This window comes from Ixodes scapularis, unplaced genomic scaffold (genome assembly GCF_016920785.2).
Source record: "Ixodes scapularis isolate PalLabHiFi unplaced genomic scaffold, ASM1692078v2 PGA_scaffold13__105_contigs__length_92229423, whole genome shotgun sequence".
NCBI lineage: Eukaryota > Metazoa > Arthropoda > Arachnida > Ixodida > Ixodidae > Ixodes > Ixodes scapularis.
The window spans coordinates 72,882,702-72,899,891 of NW_024609839.1; the positions used below are offsets into that span (position 1 = coordinate 72,882,702).

The following is a 17,190-nucleotide window of genomic DNA, read 5'->3' on the forward strand; positions in this document are numbered from 1 at the left end:
GTTTAGTAGATAACAGGTCAAGTCGTTTTCAGACAAGGTGCATGAACAAACTTTTTCTGCAATGCTAACTGATGGTTCGGCTTTCCAATTGAAGTATCTTTATTAGCTATGCTAAGCATTATAAAAGGGGCAGAGCGGTTCGACCGTCTTCTCATTTTGACCACTTTTCTGTCGCTGGTCTATCGCCACGCTACTGTTTGATGTATGAATTCGTTTTTAGGCGAGATGCACGGACAAACCTTCTCCCGAAACGCTAATTGCTGTCTTGGCTTTCAAATCAAATTGTTTTTCCCTGCTGGGTTAAGCACTAATCATCCGAAAAGGGGTTGCATCTGGCAGCACCTTTCGTCTCGACGCTTCCGTCAGTGCAGCCATCTTGTTTGTGAACGTGACGTCACGGACTTAATCCGCGGTGCACGAAGAGCGCGCTCGAGTGTCAGTCTCCGGGGGCGCTCCTGTCCGTCTAGTTAACGAAGCGTCAAACTCTCGCGCACCGGAGCACGGACTTAAAAGATCTGTGCAACAATTTCAGTGCTTTTCTTAAATAATTTGGGAGTTGGTGTCTCGACCTTTCTAAAAAAAAAGAAAACGCTTTTGCTTGCATGTTTATAGTTTTTTTTTATTTTAAAAAACGACAAAGATTGAGGTTTTCGGCACCTCTCAACTCCTGCAGCATCTTTCGAGTCACGTGCACTGTGATGTGAATGGGGCACGCGCGTGGTCCCGGTGAAGCACTCTCTCTAGAGCCATCAATGAGCAGCGAGAACTCACCCGTTCGCGACCACGTGCTTGCGCAGCCAGCGCCATCAACATGGCGAAAGGAGGAAAGTCTCACCCGGGTCCGGCCATCCCCGTCCGGCTTCTGGCGGCGGCTCGCGGTAGCAGATAGAGCTGACGGTTTTGTGGACCTCGGATAGATGGCGCCACTAAAACTCTGTATAATAAAGGTTTTGTCGATGATACCAGATTTTTGACGCATTTATATTTATGTTGGAACGAAAAGGGTTTATAACAAAATTACCTTTTATCGAGCAGGTATTTGCACAACTCGCTATCTTTTTACAAGTCCCCCATTGACGTCATGCCGCGTGGTTCTCGTGGCCGCCGCTCGCGGGTGCAGGTCGGGTAATATTTTAATTTTTGCCTAGCCATTACGCGGCGAAATCGCAAGATTTTGAAGGAAGGAGGTGTGTTTTCTGTCTATTGTGACAAGATAAACAATGTAAAAAGTAGAAGATGCAAATTCTTTTCACCGTTAAAATCGTTGCACAGCTCCTTTAACGCGCCCATTGTCCGCGCGGTAGTACCCTTCTTGTATGCTGTCACGTAATTTGTCTTTTTGTTTCTACGTTATGTCAAATCTTTTCAGGTAAAAGCTGTCAACTTTTCACAAGACATAATGTACACCTAAATATATGACCAAACAGGATACCACATTTGCTGTCACGGAAAAAAAAAACAAAAAAAACACCTGCCACATTTTCTTTATTTTTTTTTTTTTTATATTTCCCGTCCATTTTTGGTTTGGGCATCAACCACGTAGACAGCTCGGCTTGCTTTCTCGCCTTCGTGCGGTCACTTTTCACCTTTCTTGCTTTCGGAACAGCGGAGGCCTTGATGAACCGTCAGCAGAGCATGTGAGTGGCTCTCTGAACTCAAATGATGGGCATGCTCCAAGCCTCTGTCCAAGAAACGAGGGAAAGCTAAATTTTCCCTCGTCCCACAAAACAACAACAACAACAAAAACCTACGAACGCTGGCAGATCTTCGTTTACATTGGTCCTTCATGACTATACAAAGCGCCATTCAGAGAGGTCTGACGTTGTCTGCACACCGCGGAACAAAGCGCAACTTCTGCGGGAACGGAACGTGGAAATTCTGGCTCCTCGGGGCGAGGTTGATGTTCACGCCTTCCTGGGGCAAAACCCGAAATCGCTGAAAGATGGACGCCACGTAGAGGAAGACCTCCGCCATGCCGAGGATTTCTCCGGGACACATTCGCCTTCCTGCGGGAAGAAAGCAACATCAAATCGAGGTCAATGTTTTCTGCGGTTACCTGACCACCGATTCGTCTGACGATGGATCGCAGCAGACTGTATACGAGTCATTTCAAGGAGGGATGCCGCGAACTTTCTACGAATCAAAGTTTCGACTATCGAATCAAGCGGTTCGAAAGATTTCGAATTTTCGAACTTTCTATATTCTAAAATTCGATGGAAGTCGAATTTTCGAACTTGTTAAACTAAGAAGTTCGACGCTTTTCGAACCGTCGAACTTATGACGCTAAAAAATTCAATCCTTTTCGAACTTTCGAACTTATTACGCTGCAAAATTCGATGCTTGTCGAACTTTCGAACTTGATATACCAAAAAATTCGATTATTTTCGAACTATCGAACTTCTTGCACTAATGAAATCGAAATTTTTCCAACTTTCGAATTTCCTACTCTAAGGAATTCGATAATTTTCGAACTTTCGAACTTATTTATCAAGAAAATTCGAAATGTTTCGAATTTTCGATTCCTGACGTGTCAAAAGTTTGACGAACTTCGAACTTTTAGGGTAAAAGTTTGACGTTCGTCGAACTTCGAAAGACCGGCGGACGGTTTCATTTGAGTTCAAGTAGTGAGGTACATTTGAAATTCTTTTTTCTTTCGAATTTTTACATGCGGTGCTGCGTTCCTTACGAAAGACAATGCCGTTTATTTCAATGTTCTGGCGGGCTTAGTTTTAAAGAAATAAATTCCCGAAGGGGCGAGGAAGGACGACTGTTTTTCGACGATTGTCGTTTGTGCCATATTTGAAGCGCGCTATAGCCGAAGCTGTTTATGGTAGAGATGTTAAACTTTTTTAAGAATGATCTATGTATAGCCTAGGTACGAGTTGTCTTAAGATGTGATTATTGTTATTTAAGATAAGTTTCTAAGAAATGTCCAAACATTATCTATGGGTAGTTATGCCCTAAACTTGGTATTTTTTTTCGTCTAAGTTGTTTAAGGTATTGCATTTAAATTAACACTACAGACAGTACATTACATTTCCATCTGCAGAATACAAAATAATGTATTTATTGTTTTTTCACGTTCAGGATTAAATTAACTCATGGGAGAAGATATCCAATATTGTTCAAGTTCAGCACGTCATTGAAAAATAAACATTTGTTTTTTCGCTTCACGTTCTTGGGACGTGTTTCTTTTAGCCTGCACACATTTTGGTAGGAGAAACTTGTTTTGAAGTTCTGAGCTTCTGAATATGCAAGGATACAACACTTCCGTCGAATTCTTGATAGTTTTTTTCTCTTCAGCTTTTTACCCCGCACTAATTGTTATATTTATTTTTATCAATGGCACAGTTATTCAGATCGAAAAGACATAGCTGTGAATTTTCGAACCACTAAGCATGTGACAAGTAGTGCCTTCTGACAACGAGTTTTCGAGAATGACTATCTACTCGATCTTTTATGCAGTGAAGAGCGATAGTAGCTATACATATGCATAAATAATTTCAGATTAAAATAAGCTCTACCGTGCCCTCTTTCCCCGTATTGCTTTCTTTAACAGTCCGAAATATCTGGAAGGGGGAAAGGGGGGCTGCAGCCCCCTCACCCCCCCCCCCCCCCCCTTCCCGTTTTTCCTCTTCCGTCGCCTATTGTATGGTAGAACGCTCCTCGACCTCAAGTTGTGTCGGCTTCTGTGCTTTTTTGCGAGGCGTTTCCTCCGTCCCGGAAAATAAACTTCCAGGACAATTACAAACTTAATTTACTATATGTCAGCGTCACTCGGGCGGTGTTCGATCGGATTACTACCAGCGTGCAACGGGTGGGGAGGTAGTTTGCCAGGTCGCTTTAAAGTTTTTCTGAGCTTCAACCGGTCCCGCCCGCCCCTGGACGCTTCGAACTGGATGAGTATCGCAAAACAGTGCGTTTGTGTGATCACTACTGTGTGATACACGCTAAAGACCCTCCCCCCCCCCCTCCTTCCCCCCCCCCCCCCCCCCCCCAACCCCGGGGTACTGATCTATGGTCACACGTCACTCTGCATCTGCACTAGCAAATATTCCTCCACATCCGGGACACTTGTAGTCTCATTTAATTGCCTGACTCAACTTCGCGGAGTCTAAATATCCCACCCTATCTTTTCTAAACCTGATTTCGTGAAAAACAGTGAGTTGTGAAAACATTATTTGAAACTGAAACTGTGGAGGAACATGAAAACCGGACTTCAAACTTTAAAAACTTGGACCGAAATAAAATTCAAAACCTTCGATTTTTTTTTTTTAATTTAGCGTTAAAAGAGAATCGAAACCTTCGAACTTTTCGAACTTTATGTAGAAAGAAGTTCGAAATATTCGATTTTTTGAACTTTATGTTTATACAAACTCGAAGCGTTCGAATTTTTCGATTTTATAACCAAGGAAATTCATTTTTCAAATTTCAGATCTGAGGAAATTCGATATTTTCGAATATCTCGAATTTTGAAGTTCGGAAAGTTCGAAAACTTCGAATTTATCGAACCTCAAGTAAAAAAATATTCAAAATAATCGAACCCGAAATTTTAGAAACCGTGAAAGCTTCGATCTTTTCGAATTCGAAACTCCACTGTGATCGAAAGTTGCGAATTTTTCGAATTCGAACCTCGGTCGGTATGACAATATCGAAATTTTTCGAATTCGAACGTCAGTTCGCTTCGAAAGTATCGAAACCTTTCGAAATCGAACCTAGACTGGTTCGCGACATCCCTAATTTCAAGTGAATCCAAAGCTGTAAACGCGTCACGTGATCACTTAACCCGCGCGTTGCCGCACCCCTCCTGAAAGTCACGCAATAATCACGCGGCTTGAGTTGGCTTCGATAAATCAAACGGCTTGAGTTGGCTTCGACAACCCGTAGCGTCCTCTGCATGCGGTTCATTGTTAGGTGAAATTGAGTATAGGTAGGAATTAAAACGATGAACGTTGAATACGATGACTGGCGTCTTCTGTGTGTGTGTGTGTGTGTGTTTTTTTTTTTTAATAAAGTTTTGGTGTTTCTCGAAGTGGCAGTTGACTTAGCCTTCATCAGCATCCTCGAGAAGCCGACTCGTGAGCGAAACGATCGCTTCCCCATTCAGAGCTCTCCATGAAATTTGTCTTGGTTCCGTTTTACGAGAGCTGACATCGTTTATCCTCAAAGATCGCACTAAACTATTCTGCGAAAAGGCATGCATATAGGCATTTATAAGTACAGCTAGATGAAAACGAATTAAAACAGGTGTCGGTAAGGTTGTGAAACCTAGGTGACAGCAAAAGCGATATAGGGACTAGCCGCTTCTGTTTACAGAAACCTTTGTGTCGCGGGCGTTACAAGTAATATATTTTAACGTGCCATACAGTCAGGCGTTGCGTGTTTAATTTGCAATGCCTGTTCATCATTTCGGAAGAGTTATTTCTTCCGCTCAAGCTAATATTCCTGCCGTAAAACGTTACGTACCAAGTGAAAAGGGAATCAGGTATTCTGGCTTCGGGACGAGACACGTGCCGTCTTCACTCAGAAACCGGAATGGGTCAAAATCTTCTGGGTTCTTCCACAGCCTGGGATCGCTGTGTACAGCCCGGACATTGGGCAGGAGCATCGTTCCCTTGGGTATGCTGTACTCGCCGACGACGATGTCTTCGATTATCCTGAATAGAAGATTTGTTTTCTGTTTAGGCGCTATAAAAACAGCAGCTAGAAGTATAACTGAGATTAAAGTGCGCGAAGCTCAGCTCTGATTGGAGTGATTAGTGTGTACGCGCAAAGTCTATACTGCCTTGCAAAGCAGTACGGTATTCGGCCAAGCATTGGCCAATGGCTGGCGATGATCTTTCAACCAATGCCCGGAGAGTAGCCATTCATCGGCCAATGGCTGACCGATGCCTGATGTCCAGTGGCCATTGGACAAGGGCCAAAGAAAGGCCAGTCATCAGCCAATGGCTGGCCACTGTCTGGCCAATAGCTGGAGGACCATTTCCAGTCATTGGCCAATGATTGGCTGAATCTGTGCTGCTTGATTTGTCTCTAACCACCGTCTCCCTCCAATCATTGCAAACAAGGGCGCCGTCTGCTCTTTGCACCAGGTCTGCCGTTGAAACGCCAAATCTTTCGAACATTGATACATTCAACCAGTTTTCAAATGTTCAGATATACGTTGTAAGTGTGGTTACGGCTTGTGTGTACAATGGTGCACACAAAAGACAACTACTAAAGAAAGTAACAGGCACACAGTGCATCGCTGTGCGTGTGCAGCTTTGTCTCGTGGTCACCTTTTGTGTGCGCAGTTCTCACCGCGCCCCGAAAGCATGCTGCTCCAACTAGGTCAAACTTCAGTCGCATCTCGTGCAATGAGTTCTAACGAGAAGCTTCGATTAGTGTCAAGCGAAGTGGATGGTCTTACTCTCGTGGTCCGCCAAAAGTTGAGTCAGTCCTCCAGCGGAACATCTCCCATATGGTGGCCACGGTGAGAGGCATATTTTCGTGGTCTTCCCACGATGGCGACCGATCTTTGCCGACCACTTCGTCGATTTCGCGCTGAATCATCAACTGTAGATTGTCGGGCTGAGAGGCAAGGTACAGCACGTTCCACTGTATCGCCGAGCGGACTGTCGTGGAGCCGGCGACAAAGAAGCTGAGCACGTTTCCCAAGAGGTGATCCACTGCGTGGGGAGAAAAGCACTCTCAAGTCTTAGAAATCAATCAGAGCTCGTCGTTCTGACGTCACAAGAACCCCTGCAAAAGAAGCAGACGAACTTGCGCTCCGCATACCGAAGAGCAATAATAATAACATTCTTATTTCTAGCACCCACAGGCACCAGCGCCGTTGACCTACAAATGTATGCATATAATGAAAACATAAAACAAAATTTACGAAGAAGAAAGACGATTATCGCGAAGTTACAGGAGTTATTATGACAGGAAGCTTAATATGAAAACATGTTTTAATTATAATATTAGTAATCTTTATTTCCTATTCTCAAAGGCGGAGGCCGAAAAAAAAAACACACACAAAGCGGCTTCACAAGCCCTCGGCCCCCAATATGGCATTCTGCAGCAGCGAATACGCAAGATACAGAACTAAAAAACATTATTAGACGAAAAAATATTATACATCAAATCACGTAAATCATTCATCGTTTTCTTTTTTTCTAAGGTAGCATCATTCGAGTAAAAAGTATTATGCAGTTTGGGGTAATCTATGCCATAACATTTCTTTTCCGAGATTTAGGTCACAACTGACTACATCCCAGTTTGGGGGTTGGTATACATGACAGAATTGACTGGTAATATTCGTTTTTGAAGTATGTGTATTATCTAGAGATGTGTTGCCGTGATGGTACGCCAAACCTTGTAGCCATAAAATAATAATTATAGTGTGTATGTTTAGGCAGCAGGAAGTGAGTAAGTCCTCATCGGCGCCTGCTGTCTTTGTTGTGAATGAGATATTTAGCTAATGCAGTATCACTACCAGCCTGGAATCATTAACGTGCATCACGCAGTACTGATACATTACCGCATGCGGCCACGATGTTCATTCAAATCGAATTGGGCAGGCTTAGGGGTTTAGCCCAGGATTTTGTGGCCATGAAGGCTCAGAAAAATACATTCAGGTGCTACGTCATTTTACGTTAGGCGTCGATGTAACGTGATATAAGTAGACAATTTTGTATCTAGTTTGTGGGAACTTTAAATTTTTGTATGTTTAGATAGGACTAGAAATATCACTTGTTCTACGTCCTCAAAAAAAATATCCTTACCTAAAAAAAAAAAAGTTTTTTGTTTCATTTGTGTAAAAACTTACGCCTGGTCATTGTATTTTGTTCAAATGTTTAGCCAGCAAGATTCAATACACACAAGCTGGTATGTTTCCCTGATGAGCTAGTTCCAACACACCTCAAACCCAGACTAAAAGCCCATGTCACAACGCATTTTTTGCGGTTGATTCGATCAGTTGACCGTAACACATGCTTGCAAAAAATTCCGTGGTGTTCCGCGTCTCGAAAAGCTTGATTGGCCCCATGGGCTCGTGACGTTGGTAGCGCTCGGAAACCAAGACATACAGCTATGCCTCGTTAATATGAACTCCGTTAATATGAAAACCCCCCCGTATGAACACCATTTTCGGGGACAAGCTGGGAAAATACATGTCTTGTTATCATAGACCAGTCACATTTCGGACTTTTTTTTTTTTTTCTTGTGGAGCGAAAGTGTTAATTTTAACAAGACATCAGCATCTTCCAAAACTATTGCGAAATAGTGTGGCTTCTCGCTCGCTTTTTATTTATTTCTGCTTAATTTTGTTTGCTCCAATTTGTTTCAATATTATTTTTATTTGCTTATAGTTAGACTTACTTGTGTAACTGGAATTCGAATCATCTTCGTGTTCCTTGATTGTCTTCAAATAACTGTCGATGAAATGCCAATCTCCCTTTTCTGTCTGTGACTCCCGATATTCCTTGACTTGATTTCTGCAAATGAAATTTATACCACAATGTAAAGCAATTCAATATTTTGATCGTGATTATTTGCGACCGTCCACTCAATTATCTCGATTATGCCGTCCCTTTTTCCGACAACTTTACTTTAAATCATTGCTATGGTTTGTTTCACCGTAAGTAAGAAGTGCAGTCAAAGACTACGAAACATTCGGACACGGACACAGATCGTACTAAAATCTCGAGGTCAGGGTGCGTTCACTGAGCTCTGTTGGCTAAGCTGATCATAAAAGACCCATAACGAGATGACGAACACTCTGACGTTGCATATGTGGATATCGTATATATATATATATATATATATACAGCTATGACCAAAGCATTGGCGGATATTTTTTTTCTTATAAATAGAAAATTGTCTAGCCTTAAAATACCGTTTCCTTGAAAAAGTAATAAAGAAAGCGATGAATATATATATATATATATATATATATATATATATATATATATATATATATATATATATATATATATATATATATATTCACCGCTTTCTTTATTACTTTTTCAGGGAAATTGTATTTTAAGGCTAGACAATTTTCTATTTATAAGAAAAAAAATATCCGCCAATGCTTTGGTCATAGCTGACAAATGACCTTTACAAAACAATATGTTGCGTTAGCACGTTCTTAGGTAGCAATAAAATTTATTTAGAGAAGTACGCTACTGAACGTAAAATTAATCACGCTAAGGCGTAAGATTTTCAGTGTTCACTGTCATTTCTTTGCATGCCAACGAACATGATCTTCACTGTTCGACTCATGCCCTGGAAAGCACCAAAACAGAGCTACACGCTTCTTACTTTTTTAATGCGGTAGAATTTTCGGGCAACGTCTACGCACTCTTGCGTCCGTGGCAAGCTTCGTAAATAAAGAAGCAGGCGACGCGCATCTGTTATATATCCACCTTAATTATGCATTCAAGAGGTAATGTGCCCAACGAATGTGATATAGCTTTTATAGCTTCCAAGCGGCTGGATATTATTATGGTCGTATCGACGTAGTAAGAGCGAAACTTTTGAACTGTTTTATTCCTACAACAAATGTCGTTGGCTGGTCGCGGGGGACCGGTCCGCGGGAAGTAGACAGATAGAACAAATTATGTGGATTTGGTTTGAGTGTGATAAAAGTATTCATAAATGTCGAAGAAAAATATTTTACATTTTTTACTGCAGTTTTTAAACAGTGTAACAAAGAAAACACGTTTTTGCTGTACGAGACGGTGTAAAAGCGTTATCGCATTTCAACAATAACCTGCGCAGCTATTTTCTGGCAGCAAATCTTTAAGCACGGAGAACCATAGCTGCAGCGACTAAAAGTTAACTTCCAATTTGCAGAAAAAAGAAACCCGTCGGTCATGTTGTTCAAGGGCTCCAGAGATGTCGTACCTGGTATACTGGAGGAGATTATGTCCAAGACTTTTGATGAAGTTGCACGTGGAAGACGGAATGAGCGCCATCAGGTTGAACGCCCACAGGGGTAGCACCGAGACTATGGAGTCTTGAGTCAGAACGTCGATGGTTTCGTCGAGGCGGTCGTCCATGTACTTGCGTCTGGCGTCGTCGTAGTCGTAGCGACGACCGAATACCAGAGCCGTGATGTTGTTCGACACGCTCGGCTTCAGGTACTCTTCCAGAAGGTTCGGAACGCCGGCCCAGTCGGCTATCCGCTTGACCAAGTACTGGCATTCCTCCTGCGTTCTCAGTAAAATTAGGACTGCTTCACACATTTGCGGCTACTTACGACTGCGTGCCTTAAAACCTCCTAAACTATCTCGCGACGAGGAAACTCACTGCTGAAATCTATGGGTATAGCAGTAAAACACTTTCAGGTTGAGTGTAATTTTTTTTTTTTGCATCATTCTTTTTTTTTTATTTGAAAACCTTTAGACAATACCCTAAAACGACTATTTCTCATTGATAGTACCTACATTTGATCTCGCGAATACCGAAAAATATTCGGTCTCGTGAAATGCAGTTCCAGGCTAAACTCATAGATCACTCTAGCGTCCCAGTGAGTTACTCTAGTCGGAGAGATTACAAGAATGTCGGTCCTAAGCAGATGCAAGTATGTGAACGGGCCCGGGCCCGTTCACATACTTGCCAATCACGTTTTTTTAAACATTTATACATTAAATTCAATGACATTATGCGAACGGCAGGGAGGAATAAATTCAGAAAAAAAGTTCGCGCTGGAGGCGCGAACTTTTGTTTTTCGATAATGTTTCAGCGTTACGTGAGCCTTGAGCGTGCACGCGCATCCAAAGCAGGTGGAAGGCAGCGAGCGCGTGCTGGAGCATAGCCTCCTATATACTTACAAAGCCTGACAGATCGCATCGAGAAGCGGCCGCCGAAATGGAAAAGGGGGAGCTGCAGACAAGGGATGGGAGGAGAAACACGTTACTGGCGCCCCGCTGCGGCGAGACGCCAAAGCACACTTCTCTCGAGCGATCAAGTGTGTTCCGGGTCCTTGCCCCTGCAAAAGCTGTCCTCTGAAGTCCAGGTTCCCCGAGAAATGGCTCTTTGATGCATTATGCTACCAGATCCTCGCGCTCTAAATCTGCGTCTGGACGCTCTATGGCTCCGTCGTCGAACTGCCAGGCTTTGTGAGCATAGAGGAGGCTATGGCTAGAGGCATGGAGTTCGGAAGAGACGTCCTGTCATTCTCACTCTCCTCGTGACCATTGGCGATTATAAAGAAAAAAACTAAGGCGTAAAAAAAAAAGACTTTTACCCGCCGCAAAAACCAAACCCCTGGAAGCTACTTGCGCAATTACTGTTGAGAACACCGTGAGGCCGTACATTTTGATTAAGATATTTCCGTTATCCCGGACGAGGTATAAATACAATAGTAAGGTTAACAGTAGTTGGTTTCAGACTGTGCTTGCTCTAGCTCACATGCGAAATAGTTAATTGATTTGCGTGCCTATTCCCGCTAAGAATTTTACTTATTCTCAAGCAGTTGGGTGTTTCTCAAAATTAAAAAGTGGACCTGCCGTGCTGCTTACTGCAACTTGTTGAAATAAACAGTTTGAATTACCTCGATTAAAATTTTTCTACAGCATGATCAGGTGCCACCCTACGTAGCAGTCATGTGCTCGTTTGAGGTCATTGCTTTTGCTGTGTGATTGGTTCTGATGAAGCACAGTATAGCTTAGCTCGCTGACATGACTGGTTAGTTTTTGTGACAGAAAACTCGTGGTGTTGCAAAAAAAAACTTATTATGGCACTTGCCCGAACGCGTTCCTTCATAGACGTCTGGCCAATGCCAAGTTCCCTCAGGGCATTTAAGCAGACCCGTCTGTTGTCGACCCAGGGTTTGCCGTTGAGTGTCGCCACACCTGTGTCGTTCAAAAGAGTTACAATAGACAGAATAAAAGCATCAGTAAACTTGGTGATTTGACGAAGACGCAGTCGCTGCCCCGATAATTTCAGTGCAAGCGGTCATACACTTGCTTTTTGTTTGATTGCATTCAGTAAATACTTGAACAACAGAATAAATTAAACCCAGCTGCATACTAAAAAAAAGCGACAGATTGCTAATTTGTTTGTATAAATAAAATGCATTCTATGACTATACCTTCGCGAATTGATTTTCATTTTATTCCTCAGTTTACTCCAGAATGTTTGAGTGGAATGCTCAAATGAGTCACTAAATTGAAATGATTTCAAGGTAACAAATAAACTAATAAGGTCAGTTAAAAGGTAATACATTAATATAACAAATACTACCATCACACATTCGTTTAATGTACTACGAATTTTATAGGTAACGTAAAGCTCGGAGGGCTCGGATAACGCACCCAGAATTCCGGAATGCCTGATGATCCAATCAGAGGGACGGTGAACCATGTCTTTCCTGGTCATGAACGTCTTGATGGACTCAAAGTCATTCAGGATGACCACATTTCCAATACCCATGTTGATCCTGAAAAGTGGTTAGGCGTTACATTTACTACCGAAAACCAGATGAAGCGATGTAACTGGCTCTTCATTTTCTAAATTAGTTATGAGCAGAAATATTAAACGGAATTTAGTATGTGTTTTATATGAACGGCAACAAGCTTAGGGTTTAACATCTCTTAATGATCTCCAAGTGGTGGATTCAAATGTCGGTCGGAGGGCCCGCCATAGACGAAGCCTTATTGCGAGACTTATAACCGAGACTTCGGCTGCACGTCACAAGGTCCCTAGCTGGTAGAGAAATTAATCCTCAGAACTCCGCTGGGGCGTGTCAGATACCCTTCGTTGTTTTACATGTAAAACCCTCAATCTGTGGTTTTCTTGGTTGTGGCGTATTTTGAACGAGGTAGCCTTGTACGTATACATTTTCTTTCCCAATTGTCTATCTATGCTTTAGCTTGCGATCATTTTTATGCTATAAATTATTTTCAAATGTGCAAGCCCGCCAGCAGCTGCTGCGCCGATCATCCGAGGCCGCCATGGTTTGAGTATGCACTTTGAGCATTCCTTGCACACGACTGCTGCGTCCGTGTTTGGCGTTAACTCGGATCCTATCACACGCATCACGCAGGAAGCACTTCTCGAATAGACGGGTGAATGGACGCTAACGGCTGCACCCTTTATAACGGGCGGTAGCTTGCGCCACCTAGCCTAGAAATTAAAATACGAAAGTATGATTTCTCCCTTTCCTCTTCTAAGCCAATTTTCTTCCCCTCTGCAATTTTGTAACTATCACCAAGTGGTGTAAGGTTATCAACAATACGATCTTTAGGGATCGGGCACAAAAAAAAAACAAAAAAAACCTAAGAACCCTAAATTCTTCCTCGTGTCCACGTATTGTTTAGGCGCTTTTCGATTATTAGCGTGTACCAACCAGCCCACTTAGTCATTTTACTTTAAAAATGGAAGCCGCTTACAACTCCCTGTAACACCGAATTAGAGCGCAGCTCTTGAGGAGGAGGAGGGAAGGGCACTGGGGGGGGGGGGTTAAACTAACCAGTGGGGGGGTCACGTGACCTTGGGGGTCACGTGACCCCCAGTGCCGATGATGTCATCACTGACGTCACTGATGACGTCATCACTGACAATGACGATGCGGGTACCGATGACGTCATTAGTGACGTCACTGATGACTTCACCAGTGATGATGACGATGACGATGCGAATGTCGGTGACGTCATCAGTGACGTCGCTGATGACGTCATCAGTGATGATGACGTCATCAGCGAGTGATGAGTGATGATGACGATGCGGATGCCGGTGACGACATCAGTGACGTCACTGATGATGTCATCAGTGATGATGACGATGACGATGCGGATGTCGGTAACGTCATCAGTGATGATGACGATGACGATGCGGATGCCGGTGACGTCATCAATGATGATGACGATGTGGATGCCGGTGACGTCATCAGTGATGATGACGATGACGATGTGGATGCCGGTGACGTCATCAGTGATGATGACGATGACGATGCGGATGCCGGTGACGTCATCAGTGATGATGACGATGTGGATGCCGGTGACGTCATCAGTGATGATGACGATGACGATGTGGATGCCGGTGACGTCATCAGTGATGATGACGATGACGATGTGGATGCCGGTGACGTCATCAGTGATGATGACGATGACGATGTGGATGCCGGTGACGTCATCAGCGATGATGACGATGACGATGCGGATACCGGTGACGTCATCAGTGATGATGACGATGACGATGTGGATGCCGGTGACGTCATCAGTGATGATGACGATGACGATGTGGATGCCGGTGACGTCATCAGTGATGATGACGATGACGATGTGGATGCCGGTGACGTCATCAGTGAGGATGACGTCATCGGGGGCTCACGCGACATCGGCGGGGGTCACGTGACCTCGGGGGGGTCACGTGACCTCGAGGAGGGGGTCACGTGACCTCAGGGGAGTCACGTGACTTCGGGGGGTCACGTGACCTCGGGGGGTCACGTGCCCCCCACGAGGTCACGTGACCCCGGTGGGGGGCTCGCGCGGTGCATTATGGGACATTTCCCATGATGCACCGGGGTCACGTGACCTCGGGGGGGTCACGTGCCCCCCACGAGGTCACGTGACCCCGGTGGGGGGGCTCGCGCGGTGCATTATGGGACATTTCCCATGATGCACCGCGCGGTTACGCCGACGCCGACGCCGACGCCGACGGCGACGGCGACGCCGACGGCGACGCCGACGCCGACGGCGACGCCGCTCAAGCCGGAAACGGGCCCCTAAGAGCTGCGCTCTAAAAAGTGAAAGCCGCTTACAACTCCCTGTAACGCCGAATTGGAGCGCAGCTCTTGAGGAGGAGGAGGGAAGGGCGCTGGGGGGGGGGGGGTTAGACTAACCAGGGGGGGGGGTTACGTGACCTTGGGGGGTCACCTGACCCCCAATGCCGATGATGTCATCACTGACGTCACTGATGACGTCATTAGTGACGTCACTGATGACTTCACCAGTGATGATGACGATGACGATGCGAATGTCGGTGACGTCATCAGTGACGTCGCTGACGACGTCATCAGTGATGATGACGATGACGATGCGGATGCCGGTGACGACATCAATGACGTCACTGATTTCGTCATCAGTGATGATGACGATGACGCTGCGGATGTCGGTAACGTCACCGGCATCCACATCGTCATCGTCATCATCACCGATGACGTCACCGGCATCCACATCGTCATCGTCATCATCACTGATGACGTCACCGGCATCCACATCGTCATCATCACTGATGACGTCACCGGCATCCGCATCGTCATCGTCGTCATCACTGATGACGTCATCACTGATGACGTCACCGGCATCCACATCGTCATCATCACTGATGACGTCACCGGCATCCACATCGTCATCGTCACTGATGACGTCATCATCATTGATGTCATCATCACTGATGACGTCACCGGCATCCACATCGTCATCGTCATCATCACTGATGACGTCACCAGCATCCACATTGTCATCGTCATCATCACTTATGACGTCACCGGCATCCGCATCGTCATCGTCATCACTGATGATGACGATGACGATGTGGATGCCGGGGACGTCATCAGTGTCGATGACGTCATCGGGGGGTCACGCGACATCGGCGGGGGTCACGTGACCTCGGGGGGTCACGTGACCTCGAGGAGGGGGGTCACGTGACCTCAGGGGAGTCACGTGACCTCGAGGAGGGGGTCACGTGACCTCAGGGGAGTCACGTGACTTCGGGGGGTCACGTGACCTCGGGGGGGGTCACGTGCCTCCCCACGAAGTCACGTGACCCGGGTGGGGGGCTCGCGCGGTGCATTATGGGATATTTCCCATGATGCAACGCGCGGTTACGCCGACGGCGACGGCGATGGCGACGCCGCTCAAGCCGGAAACGGGCCCCTAAGAGCTGCGCTCTAAAAGTGAAAGCCGTTTACCACTCCCTGTAACGCCGAATTGGAGCGCAGCTCTTGAGGAGGAGGAGGGGAGGGTACTGGGGGCCACGTGTTCTCGGGGGGGGGGGGGGGGGGGTCACGTGACCCCCCCCCGAGGACACGTGACCTTGGTGGGGTCACGTGGGGGGCAAACACGTGCCCCCCTCAGAGGTCACGTGACCTCGGGAGGGGGTCACGTGACCTCGGGGTGTGACTCCCCAGGTCACGTGACCCCCCGGGTCACGTGACCAAAATTTTTCCGCTAGATTTAGCGGGGAAAATTTTCCGCTAGATTTAGCGGGGAAATTTTTTCCGCTAGATTTAGCGGGGAAGTTTTTTCCGCTAGATTTAGCGGGGAAATTGTTTCCGCTAGATTTAGCGGGGAAATGTTTTCCGCTAGATTTAGCAGGGAAATTTTTTCCACTAGATTTAGCGGGGAAATTTTCCGCTATTTAGCGAGGAAATTTTTTCCGCTAGATTTAGCGGGGAAATTTTCCGCTAGATTTAGGGGGGAAATTTTTCCGCTAGATTTAGCGGGGAAATTTTTTCCGCTAGATTTAGCGGGGAAATTTTCCGCTAGATTTAGCGGGGAAATTTTCCGCTAGATTTAGCGGGAAAATTTTTCCGCTAGATTTAGCGGGAAAATTTTCCGCTAGATTTAGCGGGGAAATTTTTTCCGCTATTTAGTGGGGAAATTTTTTCCGCTAGATTTAGTGGGGAAATTTTCCGCTAGATTTAGTGGGGAAATTTTTCCGCTAGATTTAGCGGGGAAATTTTTCCGCTAGATTTAGCGGGGAAATTTACCCATAATGCACCGCGCGGTTACGCCGACGGCGACGCCGACGGCGACGCCAACGGCGACGGCGACGGCGACGGCGACGCCGCTCAAGCCGGAAACGGGGGCCTAAGAGCTGCGCTCTAAAACACCCCTCCCCTCTCTCTTCCCCCAACGAAAGAGTCGCCAATTTTCCTCTGGTCAAACCTTGTCGGCGTTACCCTAGCACCAGACCCATTGGGAGACAGGGTTGATACTTTGGGCCGGAGCCACGCGGGAGGGAGTCCCGATTTTTCCTCCGTCCCGCCGGTCCCCAGCTGTGTTAGTTAGTTGCATGTCATTCAATTCTCCCTAGATAATTTTGATTGGGTGCCAAAATATGGCCCCGACAAGTGTTGCTCGATGAACTTTTGAAGAAGAGTATATTTTATGTAGCGGCTTGGCCGCGTTCCTGAAACAAACAATGATCAAGAGAATCACCGAGGCAGTTCTGCTTTCCAAATAAAAGGTCCAC

The 17,190-nt window shown here is 45.5% G+C and overlaps 1 protein-coding gene across 1 annotated transcript; it reads right to left on the reverse strand.

The window, feature by feature from the left end:
• Nucleotides 1-1,755: 1,755 nt before the first annotated feature.
• LOC121835459 (cytochrome P450 2J4-like) lies at nt 1,756-12,438 on the reverse strand (the record flags this gene model as incomplete). Its single annotated transcript, XM_042289676.1, has 7 exons — nt 1,756-2,006; nt 5,467-5,657; nt 6,410-6,668; nt 8,362-8,477; nt 9,892-10,196; nt 11,737-11,843; nt 12,306-12,438. Coding segments are annotated over 7 exons (1,311 nt in total), but the record flags the coding sequence as incomplete, so codon positions are not given.
• Between the last annotated feature and the right edge of the window lie 4,752 nt (nt 12,439-17,190).